This window comes from Diplotaxodon limnothrissa, linkage group LG10 (genome assembly GCF_057381915.1).
Source record: "Diplotaxodon limnothrissa isolate DT_005_m linkage group LG10, D_limnothrissa_male_GT1.1, whole genome shotgun sequence".
In the NCBI taxonomy this organism is placed as follows: Eukaryota; Metazoa; Chordata; class Actinopteri; order Cichliformes; family Cichlidae; genus Diplotaxodon; species Diplotaxodon limnothrissa.
The window spans coordinates 8,845,006-8,864,701 of NC_140605.1; the positions used below are offsets into that span (position 1 = coordinate 8,845,006).

General features: G+C 40.5%; 1 protein-coding gene across 1 annotated transcript; it reads right to left on the minus strand.

Moving 5' to 3' along the window:
- Window positions 1–2,000: 2,000 nt before the first annotated feature.
- trpv1 (transient receptor potential cation channel, subfamily V, member 1) lies at window positions 2,001–15,990 on the minus strand. Its single transcript, XM_085364328.1, has 16 exons — window positions 15,928–15,990; window positions 13,351–13,576; window positions 13,046–13,203; window positions 12,798–12,950; window positions 12,534–12,671; window positions 9,113–9,411; window positions 8,738–8,914; window positions 8,495–8,650; window positions 8,309–8,404; window positions 8,134–8,204; window positions 6,438–6,603; window positions 6,286–6,352; window positions 5,754–6,103; window positions 5,560–5,681; window positions 3,368–3,489; window positions 2,001–3,286 (listed from the first exon to the last, which is right to left on the minus strand). Exons 2-16 carry the CDS (start codon window positions 13,551–13,553, stop codon window positions 3,207–3,209), a joined length of 2,358 nt encoding a protein of 785 aa, XP_085220454.1. The 5' UTR covers window positions 13,554–13,576; window positions 15,928–15,990; the 3' UTR covers window positions 2,001–3,206.
- Window positions 15,991–19,696: the final 3,706 nt, after the last annotated feature.

Consider the following 19,696-nt stretch of genomic DNA (forward strand, 5'->3'; position numbering starts at 1 on the left):
ATAAAGAGCAAATCTTCCACTTTAAATGGAAATATGAATGTTTGTCAATCTGTCACATTTTTCTTTTTTTCTTTCTTTCGTTTTTTTTTTTTAAAGCCACATTTTATTCAGCTTGAATTTTACTTATTTTTTTTTAATGGAAGTTGGAATCCTACCTTTTATTGGCTACAATATCTGAAGGCTGAAATACAGGAAACAGCAGTGGAATATTGGAATATGGATCAAACAGATATGATGGCATTTAATTACTGTAACGTCAAAGTGTGTTGTAATGATTTGCAGTAAAAAAACTGACTGTACCTTTTAAGACAGCTTTGTTGCATTCGCTCAGTAGCATATATTGACCTCAGCATGTGTGCATATTTCACATGCTATGGGAACACTTTTGGACTGTCTGCAGTCTGTAAGACTCAAAGACTCACTCTGAACTACATGTAGCTTGGTTTAAGAAGCTGGTTTCAGCAGGTACGCAATCATCCTCCCTCAGTCATCTTCACCATGTTATGCCGCTGTGATAAAATAGGATATATCATGAGATATGATAATAATACTCGAAGTATGTACCTTATAAACGATAGTATGGCCAATAAACAGGACAAGCTTCATGCAGAGGATTTTTTTTATTTAAACAGGGATTATGCCAATATGCAGTTTAGTGTCGAGAAAGTGGTTAAGAACCTGACAGCTGCCATCCTGTCTACAGAGTTATAACGGAAGACCATGTAGCATGCAATAGATTTTATTCTTCCATGTCCACGGATCGCTGTATGTCCAGATCGATAGTCTTGAAAGGAAGAAAGTCCTCGGACAACAAAGTCAATATTCAACCAGATAGTATCCTAACTCTCAACTCTGCATTCACTGCTGGATAATAGGAGGTTAAAAAGAACCTGCAGGTTAGAGTCACAGAGTCGGTTATGCCAACTGACTGATCCAGCATGTCAAAGTTAACAAACCTCAAAGTTTGGCTAAATCTGCTTTCTGGAATAGGCCTCGGGCAAAGCTTGCAGTATGCACACATGCACAAAGGGGTTCTCCTTCTTTTTAAATGTCATTATTTGTATAATAGGATTCTTCAAGATCGATACCTCTCCGTCACTTAAGGAAGTCTGTAATCAGGTTGTTTGTACATATTTAAGTTCCAAGAGGGAGCAAACAAGTTGAAAAACTTTGATGCTTGGTCCTGCTTCACATGCTGCAATGAATTCAGGTGTTTACAAAGGAAAGAAAAAAGAGAAAAAGAAATAAAGGCATAACAGACTGCGTTAGTGCCACGTTTGGCAGCAAGATTGTGAAATGTTTATGACAAGGAAGGTTGTGATAAAATTTACTCCTACCTTTTTAAAAGCGACCAAAGTCAGGTTAACAAGGACACACTGTTAGGAAGCGGTGCCATTTTTAAAGTTCGTGTCCTTTTCAGATCGTCTTTGTATCTATGACAAATGTGTTTACTTGAATGTTTGAGATGATTTGTTTTGAAGGTATTGAAAGGCACAGACAAAAGTCTCTGAAGTAGATGAAATCCGCGTCAATGCCCCGTAGGAACTCACTACACGCCTAGCTAGATTTGTGGTCCCAACAATGGGCACCTCAGCAAACAGAGTTACATGTTGTTGCTACTGATGCTGAAATGAAAAGACCAAATTGATCACTTGCAAGAGCACTCGGAGGTAAACGAAGCCCGACTTTTAAGTGAAACAGCAAATGCATTGTTTATTTTATTGTACACTGGCTTATCTACTAGACTACTGTAACTTTAAAGTTTAATGATTGTGTATGAATGCTGCCTGTGGATGTGGGAACGGTTAAGGGTGAGTGTGTGTGTGCAGTAGACAGTGTGTGTGTGAGATATAACGCAATGGCACCCATGTTTTGTTCTCCTAACCCCCTAATGACCCTTAAAAAGCCTTAAGTGTTTGGTCCTTGGACTTTCCTTTGAAAATGAGCATGGTTTAATGAAAACCCCAAATAAGAAGGAAGAGGCAATGGTAAGGATCCACAGAAACAGCAATTTTATTTTGCTTTTCTTTCTTTTTTTTGACTTTTTACTTTAATGAAATTTTGTTGAATAGGCAGAGCAATTCCTTAGATATTCTTTATTATGTAAAGTGAGGAAAATGAGTAATATTTTGTAATTATATATTTTTAGCAATGTGTAGTTTTTTGAGCTGTAACAATTTTTTTTTCTTCTCCCTCCCCTCCCCACAATCTTTCAAAGCTTCAGTTTGCAGTTGTGACTATTTATAATACTTGATTTGCTTGTTATTTAAAATTTTATTTTTTTTCTTTATTTCTTGTACTGTTGCTGTGAAATGGAAGAAGGTCCACGAGCCTTTCTTTTGTGTCATTCTGTACGACAGATAAGAGGCAAGAGCGTGAGAGTTGTGCTACTCTTTTTGTAATATTGTAATAATAAAATAAAGTTCTAATTTATGCTTTGAACTCAGTTCGCTTGAACATTAATTTGTCTAAATTAACAGCAGGCAGCCTAGCTCTTGTCATCCTCTGTGACAGTTCAGGTAGCTACACACACACACACACACACACACATTTGTCTCTCTCATAATCAGCCCTAGAAGCGACTCGGTGTTTCTAAAGGCTTGTCTAAGCCACATTTGTAACTGTGACAGGTAGAGCCAAAGGTGGTGATTGCTACACCAATTGCTGCCGCTTCATGCCATTTATCCAGGCCGGAACAGGAAGTGGAGTAGACAAAGCAAGCTGTGAAATCTGTGGGACTGATCTGGTCGCAGTAGATTTAGCTTGTCTGGCTGTGATGAAAATGGGCCTAGTATAAAGGGCACACAGTGGGAGGGAAGGATCAGCACCTTGGTGAGTGGCATTACTCCACGAAGGTTTTCGAGCGATACCAGAGGTGCCAGCAGGTTATGGCCTTTGAGCAGAGGATGCGCATCCAGTTGACGTGCAGGAGCAGCATGTAGAAGAAGCCGCTGGATTAAATGTTCTGCTTTAAAGGTTTGCTTTAAAATTTCTTTGCTATTTGCACAACACTGCCTGGCGTTCAATACTGATAAATATTGCTGTTTTACACTGTTGTCAGTCAAACCCAAAGTGTCCACAAGGTTTTCTTGGGAAGGTTACACTGGGGTATCAATCAGTCAGTAAAGTAGATTATCCATGTCTGTTAAAATTATTGGTCAAGTAAAACAGCCAGTCAGGCTGAGTAGCCAGAGAGCAGCTCTCTGTTAGACCGGTGTCATCTCTGTGGACTGGTACGCCTGCCACCGCCTACTGCCATCCATGAATAAGCCTCTCCAGCTCCTCCCTGTGGGTAAAGCAGGAAAATGTTAGTGGACTCGAATTACTTTCCTCCCTCACACAAATCCATGAATTCATGTTTCCGCACCTCTTTGTTGGCTCCTAGGCGGGGTTTCAGTGCCTGGCTGCTGGACACGCTCCCAACAGCCGGGATCCTCATCGATTTTGACCAGGTTGCTGTTCCATTTGTTCCAGTTGACTTCCTCCACTCTGAGGAGACAAGAGGACACATGCTCCAATTACTGTCTGCCGTGTGACACATCAATCAGCTGTCAACAAAATTAGCGAACAACATGGTGTACTGTGCATCAATCGATTATGCTCACACAGCCGCGTCTTGGATGAACTCTTCAATGCTAAACCTTTGTTTCTCCTTTGTTACTGTGCCTTGATGAAGTTGGCCTTTATCAGCCTTTATTGTGAGCAGCAGAGTGGTGATCAGTTTCATGCAAGGGATTTTATACTCCTTGATATGAAGAATCTTAATATGAAAACCTGGCCAATAAAGTCAGATAATAAGTCTAATATTAGACCTCATACATCATCCTTCCTGTCACCAGGAAACCCACTACAAACCCACAAAGACTGACACACATGCAGAGGTTCAATTTAGCACAGCTGAACACAAATAATATAGCCAATACTGAAACGTAGCCAAATGTATGACTAATAACTCTAATAATTATGTATTCAATACCCAAACGCGTTCTTTTCTCCTGTCTTTATACATGTCTGGATTTATCTGTAAGCGAGTTCAAGCCGCAGCTCACTAACAGCCAGTTTTCTAGATTTTGTTTTTCTGCAGCCACAGAAGCCAACTAGTGCTAATGCACGTTGTAGTGATCAAACTAACAAATTTAGTAAAGTAAATGCAACATTTGAACATCATGTCAGCTGAAATAATTCAAAGTTAGACTAAGTTAGATTATAGTCATTATTTATGTCAGGCATTTTTAGTCTTTCTTGGACAAGGACAATTGTAAAGCAGGGGAAAAGCAAGAATGACACAGGACATGCAGACCCATGTAGTAGTGTTTTTTTGTTTTTTTTTTTACATTTTAAGAGAAAAAGCTTTGACCCAACAGGGCCTCCATAACTTGTGAGGCTGCATTTGGCATCATAGTGCTTTGTGCTAAATTATCCATGTTCAGCTGGTTTAGTATGTTGGTGTGCAATAAATGCAAAGTGCAGATGAGGCTGATTGGAACAACAATAATTGACAAATAACTTGTTACCCCTGAAAACTACTAGGAAAAACCACTGAAGCTCTTTTCTGAGCTGAGTGGTATCTGTCATATTTCACCTTATTGAACAAAATGACTGCGTGTGCATCAGAAGCTAGTGAAGGTGGTCTCTGCCTGTTCAGCTATTCTTGGAAAAACCCAAAAACTGTTCTAATGGTTATCAAACCGCGTCTTGATAACACCTCCTTAACGACGAGGTGTTGCAACCCGTCGTTAAGTAAACATAAATGCAGAATGAAACATTTGATTTTGTAATACTGCTAGATGAAAACTAAAGGAACTTCCTGTATTATAATCGTGTGCAGCTCTATATTTTCACTCTTGGACTTCATTAGAGTAACTTTGCATGACTCACAGTTAAAAAAAAAATTCTTCTGGACTGATGCTCCTAATAAAAGAAAGGCTTTAACAGCAGATGGGTGTGGCCGCTGGGCTCACTGATGTGCCTGAGACAGCCTTATTAACCCTGTAACATCAAATGTATCATATTTGACACGTGAGCTTTTGATATCTATATAAGTGTGTCTTCTCTCCCCCCCCCCCCCCCCCCCCCCAAAAAAAAATAAATAAAATAAATAAATAAATATAACTATAAACTATAAATCTTTCTTTATTTGAAACTTTTTGCCATGTTTAAACTAGGAATGTACAAGAGCTGCAGCCTTCAGGAAGCTGGGACTTCAATCAACAGATTTCCAACCCTGCCCTATGCCAATATGTCATTGGAAAAAATGAGGCCTCTATCTCCAGTAGGGGTTAAGGTAAGGGCGTAGCATTCAAGAAGGAAGAAGCTTCATGTTGATCTTTGTGGTATCTATTAATGTCTGCTTGCTAACATGTTGTCTATGTCAACAAAACTGACAGAAACATTAGATGGTATTGGTTAAAAGCTTAGATTTCATTTAAAAAAAAGCTATGAAGATGCTAAACCACAAATGTCAACCCTATGTTGGAGCTAGAATGTCCAGGGCATTTGCAGCCCTTTGAAAATGTGTGACTAACCACTGTGCTGTCACTGAACTGAATAGAAGCCAACCTGAAACACCGTCGGCGGTCCTTTCCGGTAGAAGTGTTGAGATTTTTCTCCACCCCACAGCGAAAATAACCCTTCAGGCAACAGGGCAGTCTCCTCTCCATGTCCAGGATAGTGATAGCCCTCTGAAAGCAGTCACATCATTTAAATCACGCATACTTCACTTATATACTCACATCAGCTCTGAACACTCTGACCTGTAGCTTCCAGATGCTGGTGGTCTCATTGGTGAGCTTCTCCACAGTGCGGTTCATGAGCGCGATGAGCATGTTGAGCAGCAGGATGTAGGTAAGTATGATATAGAAGATGAGGAGCACATAGAAGACGTCTATGTACTTGTAATTCTGGATGAACTCCATGTCGCCCATGCCAATGGTGAACTTGAAGAGCTGCAGGGTAGTGTAGGAGATGTTTGAGAAGGTGGGTTTGACACAATCCTCCTCAAGACCAACAAGGAGAAAACGAGGTGATTTAGTGGTGTTTGTTGTATTCAGCTCTTTATCAGGAGACTTGTCCGCTGTAGGGTCTTTGAGCAGGGTGACCACCGCTGTGATAGGAAGCAGGTTACAGCAGGTTAAGCAGGTCTGATCAGGGTACACAAGCTGCAGATTCTGTCCCAAAATACTCTTTTTGTAAAAGAGTATTTTGTATGTAAAACTTTTTAAATGGAATCAAAAAATGCAGATGTTTTTGTGCAAACCTTTCTCCTTTTTAGAGAGGGTATAATACCTGCTGAAAATCCAAAGAGGAAGACGATGTAGACAAACAGGAAGCGCAGGATGTCACTGAGGATCATCTGCAAACAAGGAGACAGAGAGCCTCAGTGATGGGATCAGTTGCTACTATCTTCTCTGTGGAACTGCGTGACATGCGAGGGCTACCTTTTGTATCATGACACTATAGATGCCCATGTGCTCGTTGCCCCTGGAGAAGTAGAGTATGTTCACCCAGCTGAGAGCAAGACACAACACCAGGAAGCTGAGGTACTCATCCCTCCCAAACAGGTGGAGCCCAGTGGAGATCAGGAAGAGGACACCCTGCAAAAGACTATCAGCGGCAGCACTGTAATAACTATTAACATGACTGCTGAGGAGTTTTACTGTGCTGTACATCTTCCACAAACCATTTATTTGCAAAGTGTTGTGGAAAAACCTATTTTTTCCCAAAAGAAGCACAATGCCTATAGAAAGTATATAACCAACTTACCAATGTTTGGACACAAACATGCTTTTTATTTATTTTTACGACTTTCTACATTGTGGATACAAACTGAATACATCAAATCTATGAAGTAAGATATATGAAATTATGTAGCAAAGAAAAAATTTATGAATAACTCTAAATATGTCTTATCTTTTAGATTCCCCAAAGTAGCCACCTTTGCTTTGGCGACAGCACTGCAAACCTTCAATCATTCTGGAAAATTACAAAAACTTTGTGTCCCCAAGTGCATTCGCAAAAACCATCAAGTGCTATGACGAAACTGGCTCACATGAGGACCACCCCAGGAAAGGAAGACCAAGAGTCACCTCTGCTGCTGAGGATAAATTCATCCAAATCACCAGCCTCAGAAATCGCAAGTTAACCGATTAGAGCAGATTAGAGGTCAAATAGCTGCTAAGAAACGCCTACTAGGGAAAAGCAACAAGCAGAAGAGATTTGTTTAAACCAAGAAACACAAAGAATGGACATTAGACCGTTGAAAATCTGTGCTTTGGTCTGATGAGTCCAAATTAGAGATCTTTGGTTCCACCCGTCGTGTCTTTGTGCGACGCAGAAAAGGTGAACGGATGGTCTCTACATACATGGTTCCCACTGTGAAGCATGGAGGAGGAGGTGTTTTGGTGTCGGAGTGCATCCACAGCATCCTGCAGCAACATGCCATCCCATCCGGGTTTGTGTTTAGCTGGAGCATCATTTATTTATCAATAGGACAATGACCCCAAACACACCTCCAGGCTTTGTAAGGCCTATTTGACCAAGAAGGAGAGTGATGGAGTGCTGCACCAGATTGCCTGGCCTCCACAGTCACCTAACCTAAACCAAATTGAGATGGTTTGGGATGAGATTTGACCGCAGAGTGAAGGCAAAAGGCCCAACAAGTGCTCAGCATCTCTGGGAACTCCTTCAAGACTGTTTGAAAACCATTTCAGGCGACTACCTCATGAAGATCACTGAGAGAATGCCAAGAGTGTGCAAAGCAGTAATCATAGCAAAGGGTGGCTATTTTGAAGAATCTAAAATATAAAACATGTTTTGAGGTATTTGACACTTTTTTGTTTACTACATAATTCCATATGTGTTCATTCACAGTTTTGATGCCTTCAGTAAGAATCTACAATGTAAATAGAAAAACACATTAAATGAGAAGGTGTGTCCAAACTTTTGACATCATTAAATCACAACAACTGCTGCAGTCAATTGAAACTATTAAAAGGAAATGTTAGTAGTAAAGGGGCTTCAGCTGATTGCTGCACGAATGCAAGTTGCGACTCTGTATCAGGAATAATACTGCATTATAAAGAGGTGAGAAAACTCCACAAGGTAACTTTAATTTTGAGCATGCCTGCTACTTACAAAAGAATCTCATAATATCCGTCAACCAGCAGGGTCTCCAGCTTTGGTCGTTTCCTCATCATATCTATAATCTAGGAATTCAGATGAGGTAATCAGTCATGTTACTGGACTACAACTTCCACTAGGTGGTGATATAAGAAAGTAGATGTACACAAACACAAAGTTAACTACATACCCCTATGAGAAAGAAGTAGCAGTTCGCAACTGCTGTCAGCAGCCAAGCTAAAATGTACAGGTGATCATCAGTCTTGAGGTTAATGTGAAACATTGGCTGTGGGGCACAGAGAGAACATCATCCACATTAACACAGGCCTGTCTGTGATGCTTGCACAGCTCACCTCTTTTGTGTCAGTCAGCTTACCATGCTTTCTTTCTTATAGTAGGCTAGGAGAGTAAAGATGATCAAGTACACAAGGTAGGACAGGAAGTTGAAGAAAAACATTCCACTGGCAAACCTATTCCACTTTTCTTCAAGCAGTTGGATCAGAGGCTCCGTCTCGAGCATCTCGTGACGGTTCTGAGAGGAGAAAGGAAGGGATGCACATTTGAGAACCGAACAGCATGCAACTACTGCTCTGACTGGTGTCACGATGCTGGAACTCACAGGGATGTCGCTGCCGTAGATCAGTATCTTCAGCACTGAGTTCTCCTCATATGAGTCCACGGAGGCCAGGTCGTACAGGGAGCAGTGGACGGGCCCATAAACCCACTCGGTGAATTTACGGGACAAGTGTTTGGTTCCAGTCTCTTGGAACTCTCGTCTTAAGATGTGTGAGAACAGCTGTAGACAAGTAAAAAGGAAAGCTAGAACAAAGAGAGTCTGTGAAGGTCTGATCTATTTCTGAAAACCCAGAAACCCACAGATCCCACCAAAACGTATAGTTTCTGCCCTGTCAGTAGTAAAGGAGCTCTGCACTTCATTCTCACTGTTGCTTTTCTCACTTGGTAGTACTCTTAATGTCAAACTGCAGTGTTTTACCCCAGTCTTGCCAGTGTGGGCAGCCATTTTGAGAGGTGTCAGGCCCTTCTTGTTCTCAATGTTTTCCAGCTGCACCTTGGGATACAGTCTCGCTGTGATCTTTAGGATACGGTCGTACATGCTGACTATGAATTCTGTGTTGCACTTGGAGTTGTCAGCCACCATCACAAGGGCATGCAGGACCGTGTTGCCTTGAGAATCTACCATCTTAGCATCTGCTCGCTGGTATTCATTGTCCATTAAGAAGTCTACCACGTCGGGCTGGTTGGTGCAGGCTGCCAGAGACAGGGGCAGCTCACCTGCAGACAAAGATTTGATGATATTTTAAAGTTTTATTTCAGCCTTACTTATTTTTTTGAATCAAAATCAGGGTGTTGAAAGTGGAAGTGAAACACTAAATGTTTAAAGGCTACACCATGGAGCCCTGCCCTCAACAACTGACACAGATGTAACTGGATTTAAAAAATAAGTGCTTAAAGGCTTTAAAACATGTTTTGCGCCATCTTCTTTCAGTACAGAACATTACATCAAATTGTAAATGGCCTGTATTTGTATAGCGCTTTGCTAGTCCCTAAGGACCAATAAGCGCTTTACACATCCAGTCATTCACACACTGGTGATAGGAAGCTACATTGTAGCCACAGCCACCCTGGGGCGTACTGACAGAGGCGAGGCTGCCAGACACTGGCGCCACCGGGCCCTCTGACCACCACCAGTAGGCAACGGGTGAAGTGTCTTGCCCAAGGACACAACGACTAAGACTGTCCAAGCCAGGGCTCGAACCGGCAACCTTCTGATTACAAGACAAACTCCCAACTCTTGAGCCACGATCACATCACTGGGTTGAAAATTAAAAATCAGTCAAAAGGGACTATTTTTTTGCTGGTCCATTCTATGTCTAGTCAATCCAAACCATTAAAGAGCAAGCTGACAAATTCATGCTATCAGTACTGAACAGTACAGTACTGTGCAAAAGTATTACAGCTATTGTATTATAGGCATTGACCATTGCTCATTCAACCATTAAAAAGGATACCCAAGTCAAGGAACGAACCAGTGTTGTGTCTGCACATACCAGACAACAATGAACCGATTTGAAATTGTATCTTTAAGCACTTTGTCACTTAGTCTGCTGCAAAAAGAGATGTTTTGTTCTAATTTCTTTAGTTAAATCTATGAAAAATGCCAAAAACAACAGTTTGACAGACATGAAATAATATTTTTGCACCAACAAGGTGATTCCCAAAGAGCTATTATCGAAGAACTTGGCATATGTCGACATGGTGTGCAAAGTGTCCTTAAAAAGTTTGAAGAAACTGGATAGGTGGAGAACAAAAGAACTGGCAGGCCTAAAAAAAAGACTATCTGCAACAGATGAACAATATCTGAAAGAAAGAAATGGCACTGAGGTGGTACTGAGGAGTTCAAGAGACAGGTACAACAAATAGTGTCTACACCCATCTGTAAAGGACAGTGGAGGCTCTATCATGGGTTGTGGCTGTATTTTAACCAGAGGTGTTGGGGATCTTGTCAAAATTTGGTAAATTGTAAATTACTGTAACTATTTCCCACTTTCCTAACAAAATGTTAAGAAAAGACGGTTAGCTCAATTCAATTCAATTCAATTCAATTCAATTTTATTTATATAGCGCCAAATCACAACATAAGTCGCCTCAAGGCGCTTCATAGATACAGAGAAAAACCCAACAATCATATGACCCCCTATGAGCAGCACTTTGGCAACAGTGGGAAGGAAAAACTCCCTTTTAACAGGAAGAAACCTCCGGCAGAACCAGGCTCAGGGAGGGGCGGCCATCTGCTGCGACCGGTTGGGGTGAGAGAAGGAAGACAGGATAAAAGACATGCTGTGGAAGAGAGACAGAGGTTAATAACAGATATGATTCAATGCAGAGAGGTCTGTTAATACATAGTGAGCGAGAAAGGTGACTGGAAAGGAAAAAATCAATGCATCATGGGAATCCCCCGGCAGCCTATGTCTATTGCAGCATAACTAAGGGAGGATTCAGGGTCACCTGGTCCAGCCCTAACTATATGCTTTAGCAAAAAGGAAAGTTTTAAGCCTAATCTTGAAAGTAGAGATAGTGTCTGTCTCCTGAATCCAAACTGGAAGCTGGTTCCACAGAAGAGGGGCCTGAAAACTGAAGGCTCTCCCTCCCATTCTACTTTTAAATACTCAAGACTTGCACTGTAATAAATTTTGCCAGCTGTTGCAGTTCATCGCTTGGTTTTTGAGGTTCACCGAGCAGCTGAGGAAACATTTTTTTGTAACTTGCATTATATTGTGACAACTAGTTTTGAATCCAGTCATGGTTTCCTCTATGATTTAGGGACTACACACGAAGCTATCAGTGGGGGAAAGATTCCTGCATTACTCATATTGTCCATTTTTATCTCTATCTTCCCTCTGAAGCTAGAGATGCAAATGCAAAACTGGAAAAATTTATTTTCGGGATCCTTAAGCAAAGGATGAGACTGTTGGTAGCAAGAGTGTTCTGTTTTTCTTTGTGGTGTGTTTGCAGTTAAATTTCCATTGACCAATGATGTTTGAGCAAGCTTTTGTTGCTCATGCAGAAAAAAATTCTGTCCAGGCAGCAACAGAAAAACACACATATGGTGAAACCGCCTTGAAACCATCAGCTAATATAAGTCGTTGATTTAGCCATTAACTAGATTAAAAAAAAAAAAATCAGCATTTGTAAAAACTATCTGGCCGAAAGAAGAGCAAGTTTGACCCAAATAATCTTTTTGTTAAACTGGTAATAGAGGAAGATGAGTTACAGAGAGATAATTAATTGATTATAAATTGTGAAATTTATGGCCAACATGAAGATCATATTTACTTAATATTCCAGGTATTCTGTACATTTGAAACAATTATTTTATGTTTGATTAAAGAGTATACTGTTACACGCCAAAGAAAAATGTATCATATGTGACTTTTAAGGCTTTAATAAGTACCAGAGGTTATGTAACAGTATGTAGATAGGGATACTAATATAGTTGGTGTCATAGTTAAAGGGAACCCGAGGAAACCTTTACTTATCTTGAGTTCGCTCTTGTTTCTCATTCGAGATTCAAAGCTGTACTGGTCTTTTAATGTACTCACATGTAATTCAGAATTCTGCATTTTGCAAAAGAATAAGAAACTTGGAAAGGTAGTAGCATGTCCAAAAATAGGACAATCTTTCCCTTTGAACAACTTGCACATTGTTCCTCTATACATATTTGAGTATTAAGTATTGATCGAGGAAACTGGGCCATCATATTGTTCCTTCAAAAAAAAAAAAAAAATCACACTTCTGCTCTGATTCTAAAAACTACAAAAATAACTGGCTGACTCACTGCGTCGGCATATGATCTTTGCATGAGGAAACTCCTCTCTGCAGCAGCATGTGCTCACCAAAGTAGAAGTAGGGACCCTTGTGTGGTTGGAAGAATTTCCCGCAAGCTCTGACGTGGACGTCTGCACCTTTGCTGACCAGCAGCTTCACATAAAAAATACTTCTCCTCTCGATGGCTATATGCAGAGCTGTCTGGCCTGCAAGAAAATGAGTCTTATTTAAACATGTCCACTGCATTACTGGAAAAAAAATACTGGAATACGGATATCGTGACAAGGTTAAAAGAGTTCAAATAAATCTCCCGGACACAGAAAATCTGTTACCTTTGTAGTAGTTGTTGGTGTAGGCTGCGTTCACAAACTCCTTAACATCACCCATCTTCTCTGAAATGTCAATCAACATTTCGACGGTCTCATTCCTGCCATCTTTGAGGTGCAGCAGAGCTTTCATTAAGGGCGTTTTACCGTAGGACCGATCTGTGGATGTAAACACAAATCCATGTGGTTAACACATAGGTCAGCATGTTCTACTTTAGTTGCAGCTGTTGCATTACCGGTCCTCCAACACTCACACAAAGAGTCAGAGAGTTTCTTCATATTTTGGCGCAAGTACTCTTGAAGGCCATCTAGTTTGCTGATATCTCTGCTGGCCACTGCTTCAAACAGTCTGTCACGGTTATACGTCTTGCTGTCTCTCCTGTTATCATGCTGATCCACACCTCGAATCCCTCTATACAAAAAACCAAAAAAGTGTAACAGTTGGGTTGCTGAGGGTTATTAAATCAGCACTTTGGGGCTTGAAAATACCCAGCACCAATCCTATAATGAGTGTTATATTGAGGCAAACTTCATTTTATCACTGCATGGAGAGGCTCACTTGTCAAAGTTGAAATTGAATCTGATCTGAGGTTTCGTCTTCTCCATTTCTTCCTGGTAATCAGTGTCCATAGGTGTCTTGGGGTCCTCCGGGCTCAACCTCAAAGCCAGACCATCTTTCTTAGTCATCTTTTGGCGCGACCTCTCCTCCTCTGTCCTGTCGTCTGTCTCCAGAGTGAAACCAAACATCTCAGATTTCTTCATTTTTCACCCTTTCCTCCAGTGATCTGCATGGAAATACGACACAGTTATACATAATCCAGAAGTAACAGAGGTGCTGCAAGGAGTTTTCAATACAAAGTGTAGAGATTTTTTTCAAGACACTGTTACTGTTTCACTGCTAATACCTAATAACTAAGACACTCAGTAACTACCATTTTACTGGTGCTTTTTTTAAATTTTATTTTCATTTAAATTGTAGTTAACCGGGTTTATGAGCTTTAAGGAGACTAAGTTTGGTAGTGGTTGTATGTGTGTCATGTCAAAATTTAACCTCTGACCTCACTTTTACATTTAACCCCAAATGCATTACAGATTTAAAGAAAGTAATGTCAAGAGAAAGAGCATGAGCTGCTAGTCAGTTATTTACGTCTAGTTACAAGTTGTAAAAATCAATATTATAACAAACCTATTATCCGTTAGCTTCTCCTACACAAGTTTGGTATTTTGTTTACAAAGTACCAGTTTGGTATTTTGTAAACAAAATAACAAAATACAAATTTTTGTATTTTGTTTACAAAATTTTGTTTACAAAATACCAAACTATACCAAATTATTCCCTTAAAAGTGTCTTGGCTGTCTTGGTGGAGGTTTGTTCTCTCTGGGTGCTTCTTGTTGAAAAAATCTACTAAAAGCAACTAATCGAGTCCTATTTAGCCTGCAGAAATTTGAAACATGAGAAAAAGGGCAATAAAATCACTGTACACCCAAATCTGTGTCCACAGTAAGTCATCTACAACAATTGGAGGAATCAAAGTAAAGATTTAAGTTAAACCATATAAAACTATGTCATTACACTGCTTGGATTGAATTGGTTACAAACACAGCCATGAGCCACTGTAAATAATTCAGGTCAGAGCGTGTAGCGTGGCTGCATCAGCAGAATCGGAAACATGTTTACCACAGGGGCTTATCTAATCCGTCTTAAATGGCACGAGCATAGCTTTCAGACATGTGATGTTTCCTCAACCAGTGACTAACAAAGGAGTTTTTATTTAAAACACTTCCTTGACAACAGTAGAAACACAGCACTCGATCTTCTTGCTGCTTGCTGCTTTGTGACATGACCAATTGGTTTACAGTGTGGTTACACATTCACAGTCTAAAAGGATTCCAAGTTCAGCTGATAGTAAACAGACACTATGCCCCGATGTTAAAGAAAGATGCGTTAAGGGCCATGAGACCGTACAGAAATCTTCTGTGGCTTCTTGTTCCTCTTTTTGAGTCAGAAAATGGGGAATTACTGATTCAGTGGAAACTTTGTTATACCCCATGGACATCATGGGAGGAACACAGCAAAAAAAACAACAACGGACTAAAAACCGAGAATAAGAACATCTGTTGTGGTAAAAAAAACATTTTGCTGAACATCATGTAAAAGATGAATTAAATAGATGCTTTCAATCGCACAACTGAAACGGTAGTATTTTAAAGAAAGAAATGCTAAGCTTGCATGTCTATAAATGTTTTCATTGTAAAACTGCTTGTACAGGAACCTCTCCGACATCATGTGATTATGTCCTGGTGTATTATTTATGACTTATTGATCCATGATGCTCAGTAATGTGAGCCATGTATGTTTTTTTTAATGCTGCACAAACATGTCTCTACAATAATAAAGATAATCTGCTCTGTATTCTCACTGAGGCGCAATCTAAACTGTGAAAAACATCCCTTTAACTGCATACATGCCATCCATATACCAAAGCAGTGCAACATGCCACGGCAGTAGCACATTCTTCATGAACTAAAGCATTTTTTTTATAAAGTGGCAATCAAAGCAGTAACAAACGAGCTGACTCACCAGACTTCAATCTTCGTCGTCTGTACTGTTTCCTTTGTTTAAAAAGTTTTGAAAAAAATCTGATGTTAATGTCAAAACCACTGAGGTATTGACACACCCTCAGAGACATGGGCGTGTGAATACTGTTGTGTCTCTGAAGATGCCTGCTTAGCATTAAGAGAAATGAAATAGTAGGACCAAGGCAGAGGGAAATATGATAACCTGCCCTTGAGAAAATTAGAGCACTTTACTCTGGGCTTGAGTTCTTAAAAGGATGCTGTACTGACCATTACTGGACATGACAAAATACCACAGAGAATGCAGTGTATTTTCTGACCTAACACAACAGAGCTTGGCTTTTTTTGATGACTTCAGGAAAGAGGAGCTACAGAGCAGATTGCAGTGTTAAAACAACAGTTAAAATCTTTTATTATCTTTGAATTTATACAAACTAAATAATCCACTGAAGCACTTAGCTGAACAAAAAAGCAGGCATGAAGCAGAAGAGCACTGGCGTGTTGTCCACAGAAAATCCACAGAAAATGAAAGCAGAAGTTTCAAAAAGGAGAAACTTACCCTGAAGAATCAAATTGAAGATTTTGGTCGTAAGTCTTCTGGGGTTTTTTTTTTTTTAGTCCATAAAGCTGCTCAAGAGTTTCCTGTACGTCTTACAAGCCTCTTCATGTTCTCAATGTGATGTACTTGTGCGTTTTATTTAGTGCTGCTCTGGTCCTGTGACTAAATGTGTGGTTGCGGAGCATCTGCCTACCAGCGTGAGCTGTAGCTGCAGAGCTCGCATGAGACAACTTCCTTTTTTTACTTTTGAAAAGGATGCATGAGATTGTTATCGTTTGCATATGATGGCATAACCAAAACCGTCACGTGAACCCCAAAAAAACTTCTCTGTGATCTTGATCCCATTTGTATCTGAGCTTTTCATTCTCAAAGGAGCCTTGATTAAATACAAAACAGAAATGTGCACAAAGCTAAAACTCTCTTTATTAGCCCGTCTGAGCTCACGCAGGCAGAAAAACACATTCAACGACAGTCAGGCACAAATTCAGTTATTAACACCGGTTTATTTCTAGTAGCATCACTATCACTGTGGCTTAATGCAGCATAATGAGTGAGTGAACACACTTATAACGCAGTGGACTGTGACGTCTATATGTGCCTGTGGAAAAAAAAACTGTGTTTATGTGATTATAGTAAAATATGAAGCTATAGACTTGACAAACAGGTTTTCTCTTTAACTGGTTGATGACTTTTAATCTTCATAATCATAATCGTATCTCCTTAAACCAAATGACAACAAGTATGAAAAGGAATATTAAAAAAACAAACAAAGGACATCCATGAACTTTTTGAGTAGAACATATACTAAGTTAAAGGTCAAATTAAGGTTGAATGTCAGAAGAGGTGAATAAAGAGCAGTAAACATCAGAAAGAAGATTTCCCATGGCTCTTACAGGTCAGTTAAAGGATGCTGCGATGACCCCCCCAAGGCAGTAGGTGCTTTGTTACTGTAGCTTATAAAGTCTTATAAAGACCAGAGCAATCTGGCTTTGGGAGATTCTGACATGTAGTAAATAAAAAGTTATGTTACTGTTTTGCTGAAAGTTATGGTCACTGAGCTGTCCTCGGCTTGTGATTCATGTGGCTTTGAGCTTGGCTGGGCCTGTGCCTGGTGTGTTTAAGTCTGTATAAGGTGCAGCTGCTGTTCTGTCCCTGATGGAATGTGGATTCTCTCTGGTCTGTTGGGGAGGGTTTTTTTTAGTGTTTTGTCAAAAAAGGTTGTCTTGGAGGCACATCCAAGGTTGCAGGTGTCATTGACGGTTCTAGCTGCTTCACTAGGCTCAAGGGTTTCAGCGCTTACGTTCCCGCCACAATTATCATAAAGGTGATACAGATTGTTCAGCCCTCAAACTTTTCATCACATCTGTTTACTCAAATTTTGAAACGAGTCTGAGTAAGGCATAATCACATTCAGAGCCACTTTATTGGTTCCATCAAACTTTGAAAACACTGCTGTGGGAGTAATGTGAATTAGGCCAGGTTTGGGAAAGACCCATGGCTGTTTGTTGCTGGCTGCCAGGGATGTAATTCAACTCATTACTGGGTTTAGTCTAAATGAGATGGTATTTGGTCACACGGTTTGCTTCGGGATTCTGTGGTACAGCCTGAACCCCATTGAGATAGTGAATCCGGTTCTGGATTATAGAAATGAAGCATCTTAATTATCCAAAAGCCAAACTGCAGCAGTTCGGTCCAGGTGAGCAGGTTTTAGCTCTGATGCCATTTGGTGGTGTCTCATTTCAGGGCACTTTATGGTCCCTTTGCCATTCAAGTTCAGAGTAGAACTATTTGTTTTTTAAATTCATTTTTGTCATATTAATCTGCTTAAACCCCATTACATCAGGGTGTCCCAGCCCTGTAAAACTGGGGAAGACATACCACAGCACAGTGGGAAGCATGGATTCACTGGCACATGAGGGTGATGGGGTAAACCCATCCAGTGAAAGCCTGCCGAGGAAGGACCCTCTGTAAATTGGAAGCCCGTTCACGTCTGTCATCATGAATGATTATTCGTTTGTCAGACTCAAACACACCTAACAGAGCATGGTATTGATGTGGGTGACGCACAACTGATTCACTGGCGTTTTAAGAATTTCTGGGAAAGAAAAGAGAAGGTGATGGAGAAGGAAATTCAGTATATGTTCAATTATAGTATTGTGAACCTTCATCTTCAAGCTGGGCTTCTCCCTGTTTGTTGGTGGATACAGCCAACAACTCCCGGGTTCTGTACCAATCACTGAAAAGTGGGTTGACTAAACCAGATGCTTATCCTCTACCATGGATGGAAGACTGCGTGAACAGGGTGGGTTCAGCTCAGTTTGTCAGTAAACTTGATGTACTGAACAGTTCCTAGCAAGTTCCCCTAACGGAGCAAGTGACACATCAGTCTTTATCACTCATTCAATTTCCTGCACTCATTCTGTTGTCCAAATGCACTGGCTTTTTTGTTTTTGCAATCATATGGCTCAGACATCCATCACATCAGGGATCTTATGGGGTTTTTGTATATATATGTATATACATTTTTTTTTTTTGCTTTATTAGACAGATGCAGTGAAGATTGATGGGAAAAAGAGAGAGAGAAATGTGGCAAAGAGCTGCAGGTCAAATTCGAACCTGGCCAGGCCACTCTCAGCCACACGCCATATGGTTGCCTGCTCATCCAACTGAGATAAACCAGCACCCAGTGATTTGATGTTTTGTGGTGCTTTGTCAAGAGCAACTTATTCTTGAGACTATACTCAGTTTTCTGGTAGCTTTCCAGCTCCTTCATTTTTTCCAGCCTACTGTTCAAGTGCCTATTCCAAGCACCAGGTTTCCTGAGTTAGAGAGTGGAGTTAGCACTGACTGGGGAGGCTGTTGCAGTAAACTTGGTGAACATGATACAACAGAGTGTGGTTGAAAATGAGACATTGTAACTGAGTAAAACTTTTATATGCAGTAGTGTAAATGGGGGGGAAAGCAATGATTTGGATTCAGCTGGTGTCCAGGAAGAGTGTGACAACCCCCAGCCACTAGGTGTCTCTGCTATGGTTATAGTGCTGTTACTTGTAGAAGTAACTGGCTGCATGAGCTACACTTGGGCCCAATTAGTTAAAAGATTCATTACTAGTTACTACCTCCGTTTTGAGCCTGTGAGCCAAGCTGTGACAGTGCGATTAAAAAAGAAAAATAAGGCTCAGTGGGAGTTGACGGGCACTGTGAGAGTCTACACTGAAACAAACACTCAAGTCTCTCATCATTCTCAAGAATGAAAAAAGGTGCTAAAAATGAAACCATTCCATTGGATTCCTGCTATTATGACACTGGTTGATTCTAAACCAAGCGTGGATCACCCTGGTAATCTGCGCTTCATGATCAGACTGAATTCTGATCAATCAGTGTTTTGAAATACTTAACCCACAAACACACAAAGATTCGACCTGTTTCAATCAGGCAGCTGAAAAGGAAACACCCATCCCACAGGAAACTACAAATGAATCTGTCCCAGACACCTAAAATGAAGGCACCTCAACATGCTGTTTTCTGCTTCAGTGTTGACATGTTGATTGCATCTTCATCTCAGGGAACATAAATCATGCAGAAGCTTTAAAGCATTCCAACTCACTGTGATTTCTCTCCATGTCATTATTTAATTTCAGACACCTACAGTTAACAAGTTTGAATTTGTTGCCTCTATCATTTAATGCATCTGTCTGGTGCTGCATTAAGCAGCTGTAAAGCTAAGTGACAGAGGCCTGACTTTTTTCCTGAGGAATGAAGAGCAGCT